This window comes from Miscanthus floridulus, chromosome 1 (genome assembly GCF_019320115.1).
Source record: "Miscanthus floridulus cultivar M001 chromosome 1, ASM1932011v1, whole genome shotgun sequence".
Taxonomy (NCBI): domain Eukaryota; kingdom Viridiplantae; phylum Streptophyta; class Magnoliopsida; order Poales; family Poaceae; genus Miscanthus; species Miscanthus floridulus.
This window is the reverse complement of record NC_089580.1, coordinates 8,843,646-8,862,413: the sequence shown is the minus strand read 5'-3', so window position 1 is coordinate 8,862,413 and position 18,768 is coordinate 8,843,646. Positions and strand designations below refer to the sequence as shown.

The window sequence follows — 18,768 nt, the reverse complement described above, 5'->3', positions numbered from 1 at the left end:
TTAATCTTGTATAAATTGGGCGGTTCTGTTACAATCACTACTTGTGGTCTGTAAAGAAACTTTTTTCTCTCTCTCTTCTTTTTTAGCATGGACCGCCTTCTCTCTCCAAGCATATATAGCTTCTGCAAGTCACTATGACAAATATAGAACACCTACTTTTTTATCTGATTCTACGCCCTGTTCGTTTAGGCTTGTTTGGCTGCTAAGCCATGACTGAAAGTACTGTTGACTGATTTGGTGTGAGAGAAAAATGCTATTCGTTGGTTGAAAAATACAGGATATAAGCCAACCAAGGCCAAAAAAACGGAGCGCTACATGGTATGGGGCAACAATTAAAAGCATGACGTTGGGGAAGGCCTCAGAAGCTGGAAGCCCAAACAAACAACTGGCTTTTGGTTCCAGCTTTGACTAGCTAGGAAGCACACCAAAGCCAAATTTGTACACAAAGACCCAGAGCTCACTAGAAAAGGCTTCTTTCAGCTTTGGTGGAAAAACCCGCCTTGTCACCGGTTATGTTGCGAATCATTTTCTTTTCTTTCCCCTCCCGTCCGCTACCTCACGCTTTTTCCCATAGCACCCGCACAAACCCTAGTCGTCGGCGACGCGGGTAGGGTTCCGGGATGGGCGAGTCCTGGTTCCGGCCGTCGCCCCATGCTGGTTCCGGGCCGCCGCTGCCCCAGCTCGTCAGAACAGGTGCCAGAGATCCCGTTGCCGCCCTGGGCCCTGCCATGACTTCTAATTGATCCATGCAATTTAGTGTTTTTTCTAAATAAAGCTATTCAAATACCATGACTCAGGCCCCATTTGGTTCAAAGGATTTTCACAGGAAAAGTGGAGAAAACATAAACGGAGGAAAGGAATGAAAGAAGATCGTTTGGAACGGAGGAAACAACGACCGCTTTCCTTTGGAATACTGTAGCTAGATGCTGATTTCACAGGAAAGAAAGAATCCACTCCGACCCCTTGTTTTCTCTTCCTTCGCGGAAGCCCGAGGCAACCTGCGGCAACAACGGAGGCAACTTACGGCAGTTAAGAGTAATTAGTACCCATATTTGCCTAACATGTTACAATTCCTATGTTATAAATTCATGTGTTCCAAACAACCTAAATTTTATGTTCCTATGTTTTGAAATCCCGTAGTTTTTCATTTTTCATCGTACCTTATTCCTGCGTTTTTTCCTATTCCTGCGTTTTGGATTCATTCGTTCCGAACAAGCCCTCAAAGTGCAGGGCAGACAGATAGGGATACTTTAGACATTTGAGACCTCATTCAGTTCATATGCCATCTCAAAAGCAGGGTTGCCAAACAGCCTCAGCTTTTGCACAGGTTAGCTTTAAGAAAGCCAAAGCCAAAAGCTGCAGCTCAAAGGGCACCATGGTATGAGCAGCGCCTACAGCTACCACCGGAGCTCCGGTGCTCGCTAACTTGATATACCGGACAATTTGGAAGAAGATGAATCGGTGTATATATTTTTTTATAATAAATCGGTGTATAAACTAAGACAACTTTACATTTGAAGAAAAAAAACTATTCATATTGATGGGATTCTAGACTAGCTAGGTTGATATCCAAAATTTACCATGTCAAAGATTCGGCAAGCCAAAAGTTAGCAAAAACATTACCATAGATTTAGAGCCAAATATAAAAGTTTAATAAATTTTGATAGCAAACCAAATACTAGTCAAAATCATAATTTACTAAATTATTGATATAACAAATTTTGGAAGTGAAACAATCAAGACCTTTTGCCCCTAAGCACGGACACAATCCTATAGTCGAATAATAAAGGAATGCAACGATTATGGGCATTTATATGTGATCAATCTGCGCGATTGTCAATTATTGAGCGAATCAAACTTTAGATGTAACAATGATTTTTTTTATACTGGTAAGTGGTAACAAATGATTTGGTATTGGTAACAAATGATTTTGAAAGAGCAATGCATCGTCCACTTGCGCCCACAACAGTCCAACGCAGGCAGTACATGAGGCCCACCCACCAGCCACTCATCAGACGCCGCCTCTGCCGCCTCCTTTCCAAGTTCCTTACCCCTTCTCCCTCCACCCGCGCCGCGCCAACGCCACGCCATGCCGCTAGCTCCTCTGTCGCTGGACCCCGCCCCCTTCCCTCTCATCCGCCCCGCCGCCGGCTGCGGCGGACGCGTCCTCCCGGTACCGGGGCCTGCACCGCGCCTATGTTGGCCGCTGAGGGCGGCTCCCGTGGCACCCGCCACCACGGATGAGCCGTCTGCGGCCGCGCGGGGCCGGCTGGAGTCGCTGAGCCAGGTGGCCGGAGTGCTGGGCACGCAGTGGGGCGACGAGGGAAAGGGAAAGCTCGTCGACATCCTCGCCCAGCGCTTCGACGTCGTCGCTCGGTGCCAGGTCTCTCTCTCTCTCTCTCTCGCACGCGCCTCTCGCGAAGGCGCAATGCTCGCCGCGCTGCTACTGTTTGTTGGCGTGCTGGTGTTCGATGAATTGCATTGCGCCGGGTTGTAAGTTAGTTTCATTCAGGGTTCATGTAGGCGTCAGAGGAGTTTGTAATTCCTTGATATAAACTTGTTTGCTGTAGAATGTCTTTCATCATTTTTTTACATTCTTGATCCGCTGTGCTTCTATCTTCTTTTGCATTTGGCGCGGTCCCTTGTCGTCTTAGAACAATGCCATCATCGCGATCGCTGTAGTACTTCCATGGAGGTGGCTAGAGATTAGCTACTCCAGGAACTTTGTTAAGTCTTCACAAAAGCCTTTTTTAGAGGCTCTTCATCTGCGGAAACCTGTTCGGTACTGAGTTGTTACTACTTAAATACTGTCATGCAATTATCTGAATCTTCCAAAGCACATGTCAAGGTAGTTTGATCACAAGTTGTTGAGTCGTGCTTCTTAAGGATAAATCATACCCCTCAAGCTTGGGTGTTTATCATCGGTCCCCAGTTCTCATGAATTGTGTGAAAGATTGTCCCGTCCGTCATGGTAATTTTAGAAATATTCAGTAATGTGCTCAGTTCAGGTAAAACATGTGAGGTGCCTGTTCATAAACATCCGACTATTTGTGTCTGCTCAGTGAATCAAATGTTTCATCAACCTCTTAGTTCACTGCTAGAACTTAGGCAATGCTAGATCACTACCTTTAGAGTTATGGACGTGATAATAATTTTAGATTGGCAAACATGCAGTATTAGTATATTCATGAGGTTGTATAGAACAAACAACAGGCTGCCACGGTTTTTAGTAGAAGACTAACAGTTGATTAAAATTCATTACTGCTGTTTCTTACCAGTTCTTATATATTGATTTGCATTGCACTGCATCACTTTTAACTTTTCTTTATGTAACTTTCCTGTTTCTCAGTCATGCTATTGACTTCTAAACCACAATGATTATGGACTTGAAAACGCTGCATTTTCTCAACATAGCCTTTGCGTTCCTCTGTTCTTCAACAAGCAGAAGAACAGTTATGGGTAGTGAAACATCAATCTGGTTTCTGTGGAAGCCAAAGTTTTATGTTACTTCCCACTTATGCTGTACTCAACAAGTCATTACTTTTACGGTGTACATATTTTTGATGGCATGTCCTATTAATAAAAATGGGATCATATGACTTAACTTTTGCAATAACAACATTTCATCCTCTATAGCAATTCACTACCAAGCAACCACTATTAAGAGTGCCAGCTACTAACATGTGTAGCTCCTTGTGGTTTGACATATGGTCATGTATTCGTGTTTCCTTGTGAATAACATTGCCTGTGCAGAGTCCACTCAACTTACTATTTCTTCCGCTGTTCTATGTGGTTATTTGAGGCTCTGTTAGTTTAAGTTGATCCTTCCTCTGAAAGAGTTGGTGACAGTAGTACCAGGACCTACTGTTTGCAATAAGATTTGATGCACGAGAATTTTTTTTGATGCACCCCTGTTTTCCCCCTTTAACTTGTAGGGTTGTTTATGTTCTTAGGGTGGAGCTAATGCTGGACATACCATTTACAATTCTGAAGGGAAGAAGTTTGCACTTCATCTTGTTCCGTCAGGCATCCTTAATGAAAACACTCAGTGTGTGATTGGTAATGGAGCAGTTGTTCATCTTCCTGGATTCTTTAAGGAAATCGATGGGCTAGAGTCTAGTGGAATTTCTTGCAAGGGAAGGCTTTTGGTATCAGACCGTGCCCATCTTTTGTTTGATCTTCATCAAGTTGTTGATGGTCTTAGAGAGGTAGAGCTTGGGAATTCCCTTATAGGGACAACGAAGAGAGGAATTGGACCATGCTATTCCAACAAGGTTACGAGGAATGGACTCAGAGTTAGTGATCTGCGACACATGGATACCTTTGGTGCAAAACTCAACAACCTACTAAGAGATGCAGCTCTACGCTTCAAAGATTTTGAATACGATAGCAAGATTCTCAAAGAGGAAGTTGAGAAGTATAAAAGGTTTGCTGAACGATTGGAACCTTTTATCACCGATACTGTGCATTTCATGAATCAGTCGATTTTGCAGAAGAAGAAAATATTGGTTGAAGGTGGTCAAGCTACCATGTTAGACATAGACTTTGGGACCTACCCCTTTGTTACTTCCTCAAGTCCCTCAGCTGGTGGAATCTGTACTGGGCTTGGTATTGCTCCCAGAAGTCTCGGTGATATCATTGGAGTGGTACGCTCAATTACTTAAACTGCTTAAAATTTCCTATGTCCCTTTCTTCCTGAACGTAATGTTTTTATGTCCAGGTAAAAGCCTACACAACCAGGGTTGGATCCGGTCCTTTCCCAACAGAACTATTGAGTAAGACTGGCGATTTGCTTCGTGCTTCTGGAATGGAATTTGGTACTACAACAGGTCGTCCTAGGCGTTGTGGCTGGCTTGATATAGTTGCACTTAAATACTGTTGCCAAATCAATGGTTTCTCATCTTTGAATCTCACAAAACTCGATGTCTTAACTGGACTCGAGGAAATTAAGCTGGGTACCTCATACTACACCGATGACGGTAACACTGTCCAATCATTCCCGGCAGATCTTGATCTTCTAGAGCAAATAAAGGTAAGGCTCGAAACAGTCTATCCTGTTTTACTGAGTTGTGTTTCATTGGTATAACTTTATATACAACAAAATCAAAGCGGTCTCCGGCATGGCACTTAATTTGGGTCTTGTTTCTCTTGACAACAATTCCTGTGGTCTCTGGTTGTGTAGGTCAAATATGAGGCCCTACCTGGATGGGAGCAAGACATTTCCTCAATACGAGACTACAGTGATCTCCCAGAAACTGCTCGTCGCTATGTGGAGAGGATAGAGGAACTGGTCGGCATTCCAGTCCACTACATTGGTGTCGGGCCTGGACGTGACGCCCTCATATACAAATAATTACTCGTCTTGATTCAGAGATCCCTCACTTAGTTCAATAATGTAATTGCTTTGGTTACTAATAAAACAGGCTGATCGTGGAGGGTGTAGAATTTATCATCCTTTGCTAAATGAGTTCAAATCAGCTTGAGGAAGCATCTGTCCAAATTGCCCTTTGCATTTGTTATTTTTACTGGTCACCTAATTTAAGCATATCTTTCCAAAAACTTGAGTGGCCAAATTTGGGCAAGAATTTTGAAGCAAAAGAAGCACCGAATGCTCTGATTTTTTTTTAATTTGTTTGAAATTCCAATGTCCAAATAAGTTGAAACATTGCTGAATGAACCCTTTAAAGTCGAGTCTGCATATCTAGCCTCGTCGATCCTACATTCTGAGACCTGGAACTTCCAATAACTCTTGTGCTAGCATCGGCAATCTTTCCCGCACCTGCGAACCAACACGCACATGATCTCTTGCGCAATGTATTGTTGCTTGCATCAAAAGCAGCGTCAGTGTTGATCACCGCACTTTTCTCTGGAGGTTTCCACTTCCAGTTTGGTCTCCTCTTCCTCGACTATTACTTTACCGGCGTGGCTAGCGCCCAGACGCCCGCACAGCCTGCCCCCGTCCGCCTTCGCTGCGCCCCACGTGCGCACTTCGCCCTGTCTCTGCACCCGCCGGTCGCCCTGACCCCCTCCTCTCTCCCACGCGGGCAACACTCAGGAGCCGGGATGAGCAGTCGAGGACGAGCACGTCCCAGCGCACCCCGACTGTAGCACCACCGTCCACCGGCCCCCTCGGTGCGCCGCGCGGCTCGCCCTGGCCTTATAGCATAAAACACTTACAACATGAAAAATATTTGAGTGCAACATACATTTGAAAGTAGATGAAACATTTAGAACACGCACTTACAACATATGTGTGAAACACACGAAACATCCAGATTTGAAACTTGCAACATGAAACCACTTGTTGCAACGTAAGACTAAAACAACTGAAACATTTGGAACATACTGTTGCAACATATGTGTGAAACACATGCAACATCCACATAAAAAAATATTGCAACAGACGTCTGGAAACAGATGAAACATTTTCAACAAACGCTTGCAACAGACCTATGTAACACTTGCAACATATGCGACATGTGCAACATCATCCGATCTACTTTTGCAACATCAAAATAAAATAATTGCAGCATACATCTGAAACGTCTGAAACACTTGAACACATACGCATACAATGTAGGGGAGAGAAGGCCGGGTCAGTCCATTCCGACCGTCGGGGTGGGAGCCGCCGGCGAGCCGTGGCGCACGAGCACCACTAGCACCGGCCATGCTTGTGGGTGCCCTTGGCTCAGCCTGGGAAGACCTGAGGCGCCACGACACATGTGCCCCAGCGGCCATGGCGAGGTCAGCGGCGCGCCCAACGGCGATGGACGACGGACGAACGACAAGGGAGCGAGCGACGCAGGTGACTGCCACGTAGGTGAGCGACACAAGGAGCGAGGGCGCGTAGTGCGATTGGTGATTGGGGAAGGGCACGGCGCGACAGCCCGACGAGCGCGCGCTAGAGAAGGGGGCGGGCGGATGAGTAGCCACACCGAGCGATGCAGGGAGCGAGGGCGCACGGTGGGGCCGATGACAGGAAAAGGAAACGGCGCGGGAGCCCAACGAGCGCGCTGGAGAAGGGGGCGGACGGATGAACAGTCATGCTGTTTTGGGGCCGGGCGAATAAGCATGAAGAAGTTGGGTGTGGGCTCAGAAGGGACGGACGGATAAACACAAGGAACAGGGATTTATTTTTTGTTTGGGCCCGCTGCAATGCAACTTGCCTATCACCGCTTAGCATGGGTCAAATGTAACTTGTACTGTGCAAGCTGTATAAAAACACATCACACATCAAATCACACAACAAATAGCATCACAGGATAAAAATGGGTGCGACCTCAGAACAAAGAAATTTGATTCCATGCCAAGACATAGTTCTTGCTATTCTCAAATATAAAAACAGCAGAATTCACCTTGAAAACCTGTCCCCTAACAGGTACGAAAAGGAGAACAATACACTGACAACTAATGACATTACCAGATATTCAAAGCCTGTCAAATTCCACACCGGAGCTTTCAACTTAAGCACCAGGTAGTAAAGTTTTAACATCAATCATATTCAAGTTCATCAGGCGTAATTGGCCTCTTGATTGGTATGATGGACTTCTTCTCAACATCTTGTGATAATGCTTTTCTCATATCTGGAGCAAAAACATATACAGGCAGAAGTGCACCATAATAAGCAACAAATTTGGAAGCAACAAATTTGGAATATGTATGCCTTGAGATTTGGCACTGCAAATGCTTACCAAGGCCATCTTCTTCCCCTGAGTAGTACCGGAGCACCCTTCGATAAACCACATAACCAAGCTATGAAAAATAAAGGAGTATAATTAGGCAAGTTCACTCACTAAATTAATGTTTAATCAAAAACTTGGTTTCACTGGTTGACATTGATGAATATTAAAAAGTTCTGTTCAGAGCAGCAGAATGGAGTATTGGCAGATCCTGAAATTTGTACACACTATTACCTTTTCGTACATCCTTATCGCTGGCATGTTAGATGCTCTTACAAAGAGATCCACAAAGTAGGCCTTATCCCTGAATAGGAAAACTTGATTATAATAGTATGTGAAGTAATGCAACTGATAATATGTATGACTTCAAGAACATCACATCTATCCAACATGATAACACTAATGTGGGTAAGTGGGTTGAACATAGCAGATATTCAGTGCCTATTATCAGGTTGATAAGTAAACATGTTAGCTTATGTGGGGAAAAATGTAACCAGACTAGGGCACAGAGGGGATGATATGTCATGAATTCAGTTATCCCCTTCAATGCAAATGTGAGAATGGGAGGGTACTATGCTCTTATACCACTCTATATGCCCTGCGAGGAATGACACCTTGTTCTTAACTAGTAACTACCGATCAGCCCTCACATATGCATAACTTGAAATAAGTTGGGTAAGGGGAGAAATGTTCCTTGATCTAGTTAGCAAAATCTGGAACCAAGAAATAGAAGCATGAACCATAATTAATTTTCTGATGGATAAAGTGTGAATCCAAGACAATGGGATTTTTCCTTAAGATTGCCAGAGCATTAAGATAGGAAAAGAATATGAAATATCTGGAGAGAAGAACAGATTATGTGAACTATTAGCATGTCATGAACTATAAACTCAACAAACAACAATTAAGATTACAACAATCATACATTGTGAAGATCCAATAATAGCACAAGAACTCTGTATCCATAATAAAGGGGAAAAAAGATATCATAGGGACTAAATCCGAACGAGAAACAAAAAGATGTTACTTACATCTTATCGCTGATTTCCTCAAGTAAGTTCATAAGCTTCTTGGCTAATTTTTGTCTCCGAAATTCAGAGGCAATAGACACTGCTGTGACGTGTCCATGCCAAGACTCACCTTGCCCTTCAACTTTACCCATGACTGCAAAAGATTTCTAGCTTACTTCCCCTAAACTAAACAAAGGCGAAAGAAAGAAATGGAACATGCGGAATACTATTGAATTCTATGCTTCAGAAGGGGATAAGATAAGGGTTATTTGGATCCACGCCATTATAATTCTTCAACTTTGAAGATCTGCCATTACAATTCACCTATTCTGAAACTTGCCATTACAATTCTTCTTCTACCTGATACTTGTCATTTTCTACGTCTTCCGGGTGTCTGGGCCCACTGTCAGGCCGTATACGTGTACACATCTTCCGTATGGACCAAAACACCCCATGTTGCTTCTCTCCCTCCACTCACTGACGTGTGGGCCCCACACGTCAGATTCTCCTTCACCTCCTCCGTTGCTCAGTTCCTTCGCCACGGCACGCAACAGCCTGACGGCGGCCATGGATCCCACCACCTCCGTCTGCCCCGTCCAACGCCGGCGGCGAGGGGGCTTCTTCCCCGGCGGGCGCGGCTTCCCTGCGTGTGGCCATGGCATCCTCGGCGGCGGGCGCGGCTTCCCCGTGCGTGGCCACACGTCATCCTCGGCGGCGAGGGGGCTTCTTCCCCGCGTGTGGCCACGGCATCCCCGGCGGCGGGCGCAGCTTCCCCGCGCGTGGCCACACGGCATCCTCGGCGGCGAGGGGGCTTTCTTCCCCGGCGGGCGCGACTTCCCCGCGTGTGGCCACGACATCCCCGGCGGCGGGCGCGGCTTCCCCGCGCGTGGCCACACGGCATCCTCGGCGGCGGGTGCAGCTTCCCCGGCGGGCGCGTCTTTCCCGTGCGCGGTCACGGCATCCTCGACGGCGGGCGCAGCATCCACGGTAGTGGCGCAGCCACGCCATCCCCGGCAGTGGGCGCAGCCTTCCCCGACGCGGAGTCAGCCACGACATCCCTGGCACCTCAGAAGCACGGACACGGCAGGGAAGGGGCGTATCCCGTATCGGATACGTATCCGATACGGATACGCCTGGGATACGGCCGGGATACGTATCCGCGTATCCCAGCTTAGTTGGGCCGGAAACTGACGATCGGAAACGTTTCGGCCCAGTCGGATACGGCCCAGCCGGCCCAATAGGTTAATACCATCCCACCTTGCCTTGCTCCCGTCTCCCAGTCTCTTGCCCTGCTCCCGTCTCCCAGTCTCTCCCACACGCAGCCGCCTCTGCCTCCGCCTCCCGTAGCTGCCTCCGCCTCCGCCTCACACAGGTCTGCCTCCCGCCGGCCGCCAGTCCGCCTCCGACCTTGCTGGCGACCAGCCTCCGCCCTCACCGCCAGCCCGTGCAGCTCGCCCCCGCAGAGCCCGTCCCCTTCCGCCACGCACGGCTTGAGGACGGACGCGAGCGTGCACCCGTCGGGCGTCGATCCTAGGGCCGTTGACACCCGCATGTCACCGTAGACCCGCAAGGCCTCGCCGGTGCTCCAGGACGAGTACGCCCCGACGAGCGCGTTCCAGGAGAAGATGGTCCGGGCGGGCGACCAGCCTCCACCCTCGCCTCCGCCCTCGCCCTCGCCGGCGACAAGGAGCCCCCTGCTTAGGTGAGTTCCTCTCCGGCTCTCCCTCCCCAATCCAATTTAGAGCTGAGCCAGTGCGCCCTGCCCCATTAGGCCAAAGGCCATTACCCCTTCCTGATTACTGATTAGAGCCTTTTTTATTTTGTCCAATGTTCATTGTCCAGTATGGCATCTCCAAATTTGAGTAGTGTAGCTAGTGCTAGTGCTAGTGTGGGATCTGGGTCCAGAGAAACAACTGATATTAATTTCCTATATTAGAACCTGCTATCATGTTATTCTGAGTGTAATAGACCTTAAATGTCTCTATGTTGAACTTGAACATCTATTTTGCAATTTAATATGCATTGTTATGTATTTATTAATAAAATAGTTAAAACATATCCGCATATCGGGTTGTTTAAGAAATTGCCGTATCCGCGTATCCGTATCCTTCCGATACCGATACGCGTATCCGTATCCGTGCTATATAGCCTGGCACTACCGGCGAAGGAACCGAGCGAAGGAGAGCGTCGGGGAGGTTGAAGGAGAATCTGACGTAGTGTGTGGAGGGAGAGAAGCAACAGGGGGTGTTTTGGTCCATACGGAAGATGTGTACACGTATACGGCCTGACAGTGGGCCCAGACACCCGGAAGACGTAGAAAATGGCAAGTATCAGGTAGAAAAAGAATTGTAATGGTAAGTTTCAAAATAGGTGAATTGTAATGGCAGATCTCTATAGTTGAAGGATTATAATGGCGTGGATCCAAATAACCCAGATAAGATAAAGCTCTAAATTTGATGCTCACCATTCTAGATTAAAACCAACAGAGACAATAGTGAGGTAACCAGTCATCCTATTGCTACCTTCACCAGCCATTTCAGACTTCAAACACTCCTTTTATGAACCAACATCTCAAATCCCAGCATCTTACAAGTGCACTTTGCACTCCTAAAACAATGCCTACTTGGAGAACACAAACCATGGATTGCACCAGGCAGCATCTACATCTACATATGACTAATTGCGTAATGCATAAAAAACATTGCAGAAGAAAATAATCCAGTGCCTTTACACCACTCATGTCTGAACACTCTTAGCATCCAGGGTTTGCACTCTACATTTTCAGTTAAATTTTCCAAGCAAAGATGCAGACGCACTAGCAGCACACAATTAGCCGCGAATATATGAGAGGACCGGGACGCCCACACAAGCAAAGATGCAAGGGTACGAGAGACATACTGTAACCCATGACGCGGCCGCCAGGGTTGACGGCGGCGTGGAAGTAGTCGGGCCAGCGCGCCAGGTACGTCATGTAGAACGACATGTTGAACTGCGGCGACCGAATCGTGAGATCAGAGAGGGGATGCGCTCGTATAAAGGAAAGAGAGGGGAGACGCGTCGGTGGCGCACCGTTTCGGTGAGGTGGTCCAGGTTGACGGAGGCGAAGCGGAGGAGGTCGTCGCAGCAGAACCGGCGGATCGTCGTCATGCTTCCTTCTCTCCTCGCTTCTCTCTCTGCTCGGGGCGGCGGCGAGCGGGGCCGGCTCGGCGGGCGGGGGCGGCGCTCTATCCGGATTCGTCGTGACTCTCTCTCGCTCGTCGGATTGCGGCGGTCGGTCGGGGGCCTAGAAGCTCCGGTGTTGAAGGGTGAAGACGGCCAGGCCCATGTGGAATTTGGATGGAGCAATTGAGCCCATGTGGAATGAAATGCCCGTCCAGGACCACTTAAAATTTGGATGGACCAAATGAGCCCAAACCCAACCGCGAGGAGGAAGAGGAGCACCACGCAGTGGCTAGGCAGCTCTCCGACACCACACGGTCCACACGGCCCTACCGCTCGAGTCCGCCGCCGCCGCGCCAGACCTCCCATTTCGTCACCCGACTCCATCCACGCGTCCCCAACGCCAGCCACAGCACTAGTCTCTCAAAGCCATGGACTCGCGCGCCGTAGACGGCGCAGGCGGGGGTCCCGACGCCTCCTCCCCGGCCGATCCGCCGAGCCCCGAGGCCGATCCGGCCGCGGGCGCGATGGACGCGTGCCTCCCGGCGGACCTGCTTCGCGCCGTGCTGCAGAGGCTGCCGCCGATCGACCTCGCGCGGTCCGCCTGCGTCTGCCGCGCGTGGCGCGCGGTTGCCTCCGACCGCGCCGTGCTCGAGGCCGCCTTCTGCGCGCCCTGGGGCGTGCGGCGCGTCGTCGGCGAGCCGGCGACGGGGGCCTTCTGGCGAGCCGCCTCCCTCGGGAGATTCGCGCTGTCGCATGCCGTCCGCCGCGGGGATACTGTCCCCGGCGTCGCTCTGAAGTACTCCGTGCAGGTGCGTGTTCTGTATCGTTCGCGCTCTATGTTCCAACGATGTGACGATCGACCTATTGTTTGCTGAGGTGATATCCAACTTGAAGCGCCTATAATCCTCACATGAATCTGGTTTTGATCGCCCCTAAATATTCTGTGGCAGCAGATCATATGCATTAAGATTTGATCGCTTGTATTGTATGTACTCCGTCGTAGCATTAATTCGGACAGATCACCAGTTGGTCATCATAGAAAGATGGAGCTAGTCAAAAACTCAAAATTAATCACCAGTTGGTCATCAGTGCTTGTTGAACAAGTATCCTAGAAGGAAATGAACAAACTGTTAATAATTCGTAGGTACGCGCAAAGCGTGTAAGAACATCCGCCAACTTATGATCAATCAAGCGTGTAAGAACATCCGCCAAACTGTTAATAATTCGTAGGAGCGCCCTGTTCGCTTGGCTTATAAGCCGTACTTTTTCAGCCAACGAACAGTATTTTTCTCTCACAACAAATCAACCAACAGTACTTTCAGCCATGGCTTATCAGCCAAACGAACATGGCACTCATCAATCAAATACTTACTCCCTTTGTTCCAAATTATAGTTCATTTTCGCCCTGTCTTAAGAGTCAAAATTAGTTAACAACTTTAACATCCACAAGTTCAAATGAATGCACCATGAAGAGTTCAACACATATTTCATGGATAATTTAATGAAACTAATTTGATGTTGATGCATTTTTCTATCAACTTGGTCAAAGTTTAGAAGTTTGACTTAGGACAAGGCTGAGGCTGAAGCTAACTATAGTTTGGAACGATGTTAGTGCATCTGTGTAGTTTGAGATCTGTCATTTTGATGCCTTCTTCACACTTGTGTAGCTTAGTACTTGTGTAGAGTACATTGTTTTTCATGCTGCCGATAACTTTTGTACTTTGAAGTAAATGAAGAGGTGCTCCAATTGGGATTTGTTGATATGGCAGTAGTGGTCAGGAGTTTTATGTGGCAGATAAATATAGCCATGATTGATTGGAAGGAATGAAGCAATGGGGTTGGAGCACAGGAAGTTTGCTATGTCATTGTTAATGGTGTTGTTGAGCTGGGATGGGAAGAGAGAGGGACCTATATCATATTCAGCATCGAGTATGGTCACTGTGGCTGTAAGGAGTCTTGTGCTCACCACTGGGTTTCTGGGTGCTAGCAATTACTCCTAGTGTTGAAGGTCGTGGTTTTTTGGTCTCTTAATGTAATGTCATTACTCTGGAATAATAACTATAGGGTTTTATTAGATTAAGAAAGTTTTCTGCCTGTGGGTTGGACATCACTACTGTAACTACTAAGAACTGCAGTTATAGCTGCTATACTGTGTCACGGTGTGTTTGAAGCTAGTGTCATGAGTTTCTGGTAGTCACTTAGGTGGTTGTTTGGACACATTGATTATGTGTATGTTTGATTGTTTTTACAAAACAGTTTTTTTTTAGGATTTTTAGGAAAATTGGCTTTAGGTTGTTAGTTAGGTAGGTCCAGGTTTATGGATTACTTTGTTTGGATTTCGTAAACTAAAACAAATATTCTCTGATGCCATTACATAGCACCAGATCACTTTTCTTCCAATTTAACAATTCATTAGACATTAGGGAAGTAGTATGGATTATGGTGCTTACTTTGTTAAGCACATGACGTAAGATGAAAGAAAAATGAAGCACATGGCACAGAACATGAGGTACAGGAGTTGGTTTCTAAAAAAAGCTAGGAATCATTTTTGTTTTTTTAACTGGATTTTTGGTTATCCCTGTTTTTTTTTAATATCTATCCAAATGGAATTTTAGGTGGTTAGGCTCACATCAGGTAGGAATCTACTTAGCTTGCTGCATCTGACCTTGCTGTTGAGGGATCAGACTTCATACAGATGTTAAGTTTTGGATAAAAGTTCTTATTATCAAAAGCTTTTTGTGTTCATACAGATCAGACTTCATACAGACTAAGAACAGGATGCCAGGTCATATCCTAACACCTGGCATCCTGTTGTTAGGATCTGTTTTGTGTTCGATGAGGCTAGAGTTTCCTAATATAGTGCTTCAGTAAGTTTTTATCAGCTTTATGTATTATTATACATATCAAGTTCGAAAAGCAGATGAGTCTTGAAATATCTCTTTTTGCTCAACCACTACTGGTCTTTAAATTATCATGGTCTCACTGCTTACAGCATGCTTATGCCCAGGATTGTGTTGGTTTGATAGCTTTTCGAAAATAAAATGTTTATTGGATGCACTGCACTATTGAAGGGATGGTCATTTTATTTAGTGACTACTGCAGGATTACTCAGCATAATCATATGCTTAATGCAACTGCAATAAAAAACCATTTACCCTACCAAAAGTTGTCCAACGGGTCATCTACTATAAAAGGACCCTCTCCATTCTTCATGAGACTGCAATTTCATGCTTGTTGAATTGCATGCAGGTGACAGATATCAAACGATTCAACAACATGATGAGTGACCATGGCATCTACTCGAGGGAGAGGCTTCTGATTCCGATCAGCAACCCAGAAATCCTTATGGGCAGCACCTGCTACATCGAGATGGACCATAATGCCAAGAGGGAGGTTGCAATCTTTTACCCTGAGGGACGCCCAGGTGGCAAAACTGAATCCGCGGCAAGCATTGTTGCTGCAGAGAGGCGAAGCCAAAGGATTCTCGAGTCGGTGAGGCGGGGCCTGCACGTCGACGATGGGACTGCTGCGTACTACTTATCTGTTACTGAAGGTGATCCGAGAGCTGCCATGATGGAGTACTCCGAGGACCTGAGGTGGGAGCAGCAACGCGCAGGGCGGTAGATTCAGATCAATGGCATATGTTATGACATTGGTGCTTGATGATGGTTATTGTTTGATGTGTTATATTGTATAATTCGGATTGTTGTAAGTACAAACTTTGGTCTAATGAATATAGATGTATGTATGTAGATAATAATTGTCAAATGGCGTCGGTGTTGAGAACAAAAGTCGTACCGGATGATAATTGGCTGCTGAAAGTATTACATGTCATTTGTGAACCTGCTTGTCTGTAAGTAAGATAGTTTGTTATTGCTAAAATTCTCGGGGAATCCTCGATGAAGCTGTCTTTCACTCTTGCTAGTGTTCAAATAATCAACCTGTCCAATCTACTTAGACTGCGTTTGATTTAGTTTCTGAAAAGTGTTTTTTTTTTTGTTAAAAAGCAGAACTTCAATCAAACAGACAGAATCATAAGTTGCTTTTTCAGAAGCAACTGTTTTCGCATGGTACAATTTTAACAACAATTTAGGCTTTATTTTTTTACTTTTTCAAATGGGTGGAAATAAATAGATGTGTTAACGGCTGTTTGAAGGGAGATAAAGAGAGTATGTTTTATAGTGGTTTCAACCATACAACTACATTTTCACAGCTCACAACTGAATCAAACATACCCTTTTTATAGTGATTATTGCATTTGCGTAGTGAGACTGGTGTGCTCGAGCTCGAGGACGTAAAACGACGCCCACCAATCGGTGTGTACTCGAGGACGTAAAACGGAATTGATGGAACGATGCATGTACCATGTGTCCATGTGCTAACTAAGGGCAGTCCTAATGAAAGAAACTAGTAGTTTCTATAACATAGGATATCGCACCAAAAAAGTACTGCTTTCCAACCCATGGTTTCTATGAGTAATAACTATTTTCTCTTTCTCTCTTCCAACTCTATCTTTTCCTCCAATGGGAGTGCGACACGAGCTCCCTAGAAACTGGTGGTTTCTCCCTAATGGCGATTTCATGGTTTCTTGGTGCATTGGGTCAAGAGTAGACCTGGTTTCTTCATGAAGAAACCAGGTCTATGATTTTTGCTCTCTTTCTTCATTAATTACGTTGCCATGTCAGCATTTTGCCTACGTGGCAAGTCATTTAATGAGAATAGAAACAATTATCAATGCACCATTGGGACTGCCCTAAAAAGAACGTGTCATCTGTGATCTGTCATGATTTATAGAGTACGAATTTATTTTGGTTGGTAGTAGTCCTAGCTCCCTAACTTTCAAGCTTGTGAACAATTTCTGCGAGGCCAACCAACAAAAGGGTCCACAAGTTAATTAAGCAGGTTTGCCAAGCTTATTTTTCTCTAGATGACAGATAAAATGTCTTGAGTACGTAAGAACCAATAGGGTACTGTTGGAAGCACATGAACGGCCAAATTTATGACCTGTCGCCAATCAAGCACACTACCTAGAGGACGAGGATGGAGGTAAAGGCTAGAGAAAGATAGGATCTGATACCCATGATAAAATGTTAAGAGCTAGACTCATTGAAGAATATGTCTCATATGTTATCTCTTAATGACATGGCAACACATAAGCTAGCAAGTTATTAATATTTAATTTTTGCGAATCACGGTAGACACTCATACATACGCGCACACTCACCCTATATATGTACGTACGTGCACACTCACGCTATATATGAACGCACGCAAACACTCTACCTCTATGAGCACGTTCGACAGTCTAATCACAAGATTAACGAAGTCACAACAAACGCCTTGATGTTGATGGACACATCACCTACTACTAAAAGAACAACACCTTTAATCTTTGAAATAAATAAAAATTTACGAGCAACCATCTGAATGCGTAGGTTCACTGTAAAAGAAACTCAACCAGACAGTTTGCAGCAGTTCTCAGCTATAGCAAGTTAACTTATGCCACGCATGCATCATCATGCATCATGCAAGTTAGCTTAGCTAGGGCGTGGGATGCATGCATCATGCATGTGTGGACCTATGAAATATGTGCCAGACTGCCATCATCACCGTGATACATGTATTGATGTGCATACGTGATCGATGCAGAGGGCGGCCGCCCGGGATCATAATAATAGAGAGGTGGGCAAGGACACCAATGAAAAGATTGAGAGCTAACCAAGGGCCCCTTGTTGAGTCGGAGTCGTGCATTCGCGTGCTGCTTATACTAAAATCGCTACACAAACACAAGCATGCGCCATAAACAAATGCGTATCATATCGACAACCGAAAGGGGACCGATACTTTTGACTAAAACTAATTAACAGTGTGTATCTACCCCACCGTCTTGTGTATTTTTTTAACCTACCGTCTTGTGTATCTAGCTATCTGTTTGGCTGAAACTAACACAGTGCATCTCTGATGTGGTTATGGATATAGAATTCACTGTTTCACATGCACTCTTTCGTCTTATATCCACTCAGTTTAACCATTTCGTACTACTCATTCTGTCTTTTTAAATGTATCCTTGCGCTTAATCTTTGTTTTCTTGAGTATTCAGGTAGTCAACGGATGGGTGAAGCATTTCACTGCTATTAACTCAACAAGAAAAATAGTTTCTTTTCTTGTCGATATCCATATTTTGTTGCACTAGTTGTATTATACATGTTGAACATGTAGATATCATATTTGTATAATATATGTAATGATAGATCTACCTGATCCCATTCCGACATCAAGTGTGGATTCCATTTAGAAATACAGTGTTATATGCTTGAGATGTCATCTGTTAAATGAATTGACGTATTTTACGAACAAATGAATTATCTGAAACCATTTTGTGTTGGCACATCTAGCGCTTGTCCAATCTCTACTTACTAATATATGCCGGTAATCAATCTGGATCTTTTAGAAAAAAAATACTAATTTATAGATTTAATTTTCCTATCAGTTAATAGACTCTCTGACGGTACATGGAAAGACAGAAATAAAACGCCCTTTTTGACGTTACTGTACTAAGCAACGACGGGCGATTGATCTTTTTTTTTAATGGTACTGTACTCACAGGGCAATAATGGGTTCTTTTTAGGGTAGAAGCATATAATTTCTTTCGTGCGACAGGAGTAAAAACCTAGATCTAATTAACAACAATTTCTCTGTCGGTAAGTACCATGGAACTTTTTTTATGGTGGACCGACAACAATTTGGTCGGTTGGTTATTTCCTGTTAGGCACTATTTGGTTCTCAGAAATTGAAAGGAATTGGAAAGTAATCCAACAATGAAATGGAAAGCAGTTTCTAAGTATTGATTTCAATTTATGGGATCCCATTCTTTTTTCAATTTTCGTGTCAGTAGTTTGTATTTCTCCATCGGTTTT

General features: G+C 45.4%; 3 protein-coding genes across 3 annotated transcripts; 2 read left to right on the top strand and 1 right to left on the bottom strand.

Moving 5' to 3' along the window:
* The first annotated feature begins 2,033 nt into the window (after positions 1-2,033).
* On the top strand, positions 2,034-5,538 carry LOC136472291 (adenylosuccinate synthetase 2, chloroplastic). Its single transcript, XM_066470018.1, has 4 exons — positions 2,034-2,383; positions 3,954-4,646; positions 4,721-5,032; positions 5,183-5,538. Exons 1-4 carry the CDS (start codon positions 2,090-2,092, stop codon positions 5,351-5,353), a joined length of 1,470 nt encoding a protein of 489 aa, XP_066326115.1. The 5' UTR covers positions 2,034-2,089; the 3' UTR covers positions 5,354-5,538.
* A 1,735-nt stretch (positions 5,539-7,273) lies between these two features.
* Positions 7,274-12,013, bottom strand: LOC136539410 (N-terminal acetyltransferase B complex catalytic subunit NAA20-like). The gene is made up of 6 exons (XM_066531398.1): positions 11,759-12,013; positions 11,588-11,678; positions 8,711-8,843; positions 7,914-7,983; positions 7,692-7,752; positions 7,274-7,583 (listed from the first exon to the last, which is right to left on the bottom strand). Exons 1-6 carry the CDS (start codon positions 11,834-11,836, stop codon positions 7,492-7,494), a joined length of 525 nt encoding a protein of 174 aa, XP_066387495.1. The 5' UTR covers positions 11,837-12,013; the 3' UTR covers positions 7,274-7,491.
* A 143-nt stretch (positions 12,014-12,156) lies between these two features.
* LOC136539492 (F-box protein At1g55000-like) lies at positions 12,157-15,766 on the top strand. Its single transcript, XM_066531484.1, has 2 exons — positions 12,157-12,660; positions 15,101-15,766. Exons 1-2 carry the CDS (start codon positions 12,280-12,282, stop codon positions 15,473-15,475), a joined length of 756 nt encoding a protein of 251 aa, XP_066387581.1. The 5' UTR covers positions 12,157-12,279; the 3' UTR covers positions 15,476-15,766.
* The last annotated feature ends 3,002 nt before the right edge of the window (positions 15,767-18,768 follow it).

Coding starts and splice junctions, on each gene's coding strand:
- LOC136539492 (XM_066531484.1), top strand. CDS start 12,280: ATGGACTCGCGCGCCGTAGACGGCGCAGGCGGGGGTCCCGACGCCTCC. Junction 12,661..15,100: donor CTCTGAAGTACTCCGTGCAG/GTGCGTGTTCTG, acceptor AATTGCATGCAG/GTGACAGATATCAAACGATT.
- LOC136539410 (XM_066531398.1), bottom strand. CDS start 11,836: ATGACGACGATCCGCCGGTTCTGCTGCGACGACCTCCTCCGCTTCGCC. Junction 8,844..11,587: donor CGGCCGCGTCATGGGTTACA/GTATGTCTCTCG, acceptor AATCTTTTGCAG/TCATGGGTAAAGTTGAAGGG. Junction 7,753..7,913: donor CGATAAGGATGTACGAAAAG/GTAATAGTGTGT, acceptor TATTTTTCATAG/CTTGGTTATGTGGTTTATCG.
- LOC136472291 (XM_066470018.1), top strand. CDS start 2,090: ATGCCGCTAGCTCCTCTGTCGCTGGACCCCGCCCCCTTCCCTCTCATC. Junction 4,647..4,720: donor TCGGTGATATCATTGGAGTG/GTACGCTCAATT, acceptor TTTTATGTCCAG/GTAAAAGCCTACACAACCAG. Junction 5,033..5,182: donor ATCTTCTAGAGCAAATAAAG/GTAAGGCTCGAA, acceptor CTGGTTGTGTAG/GTCAAATATGAGGCCCTACC.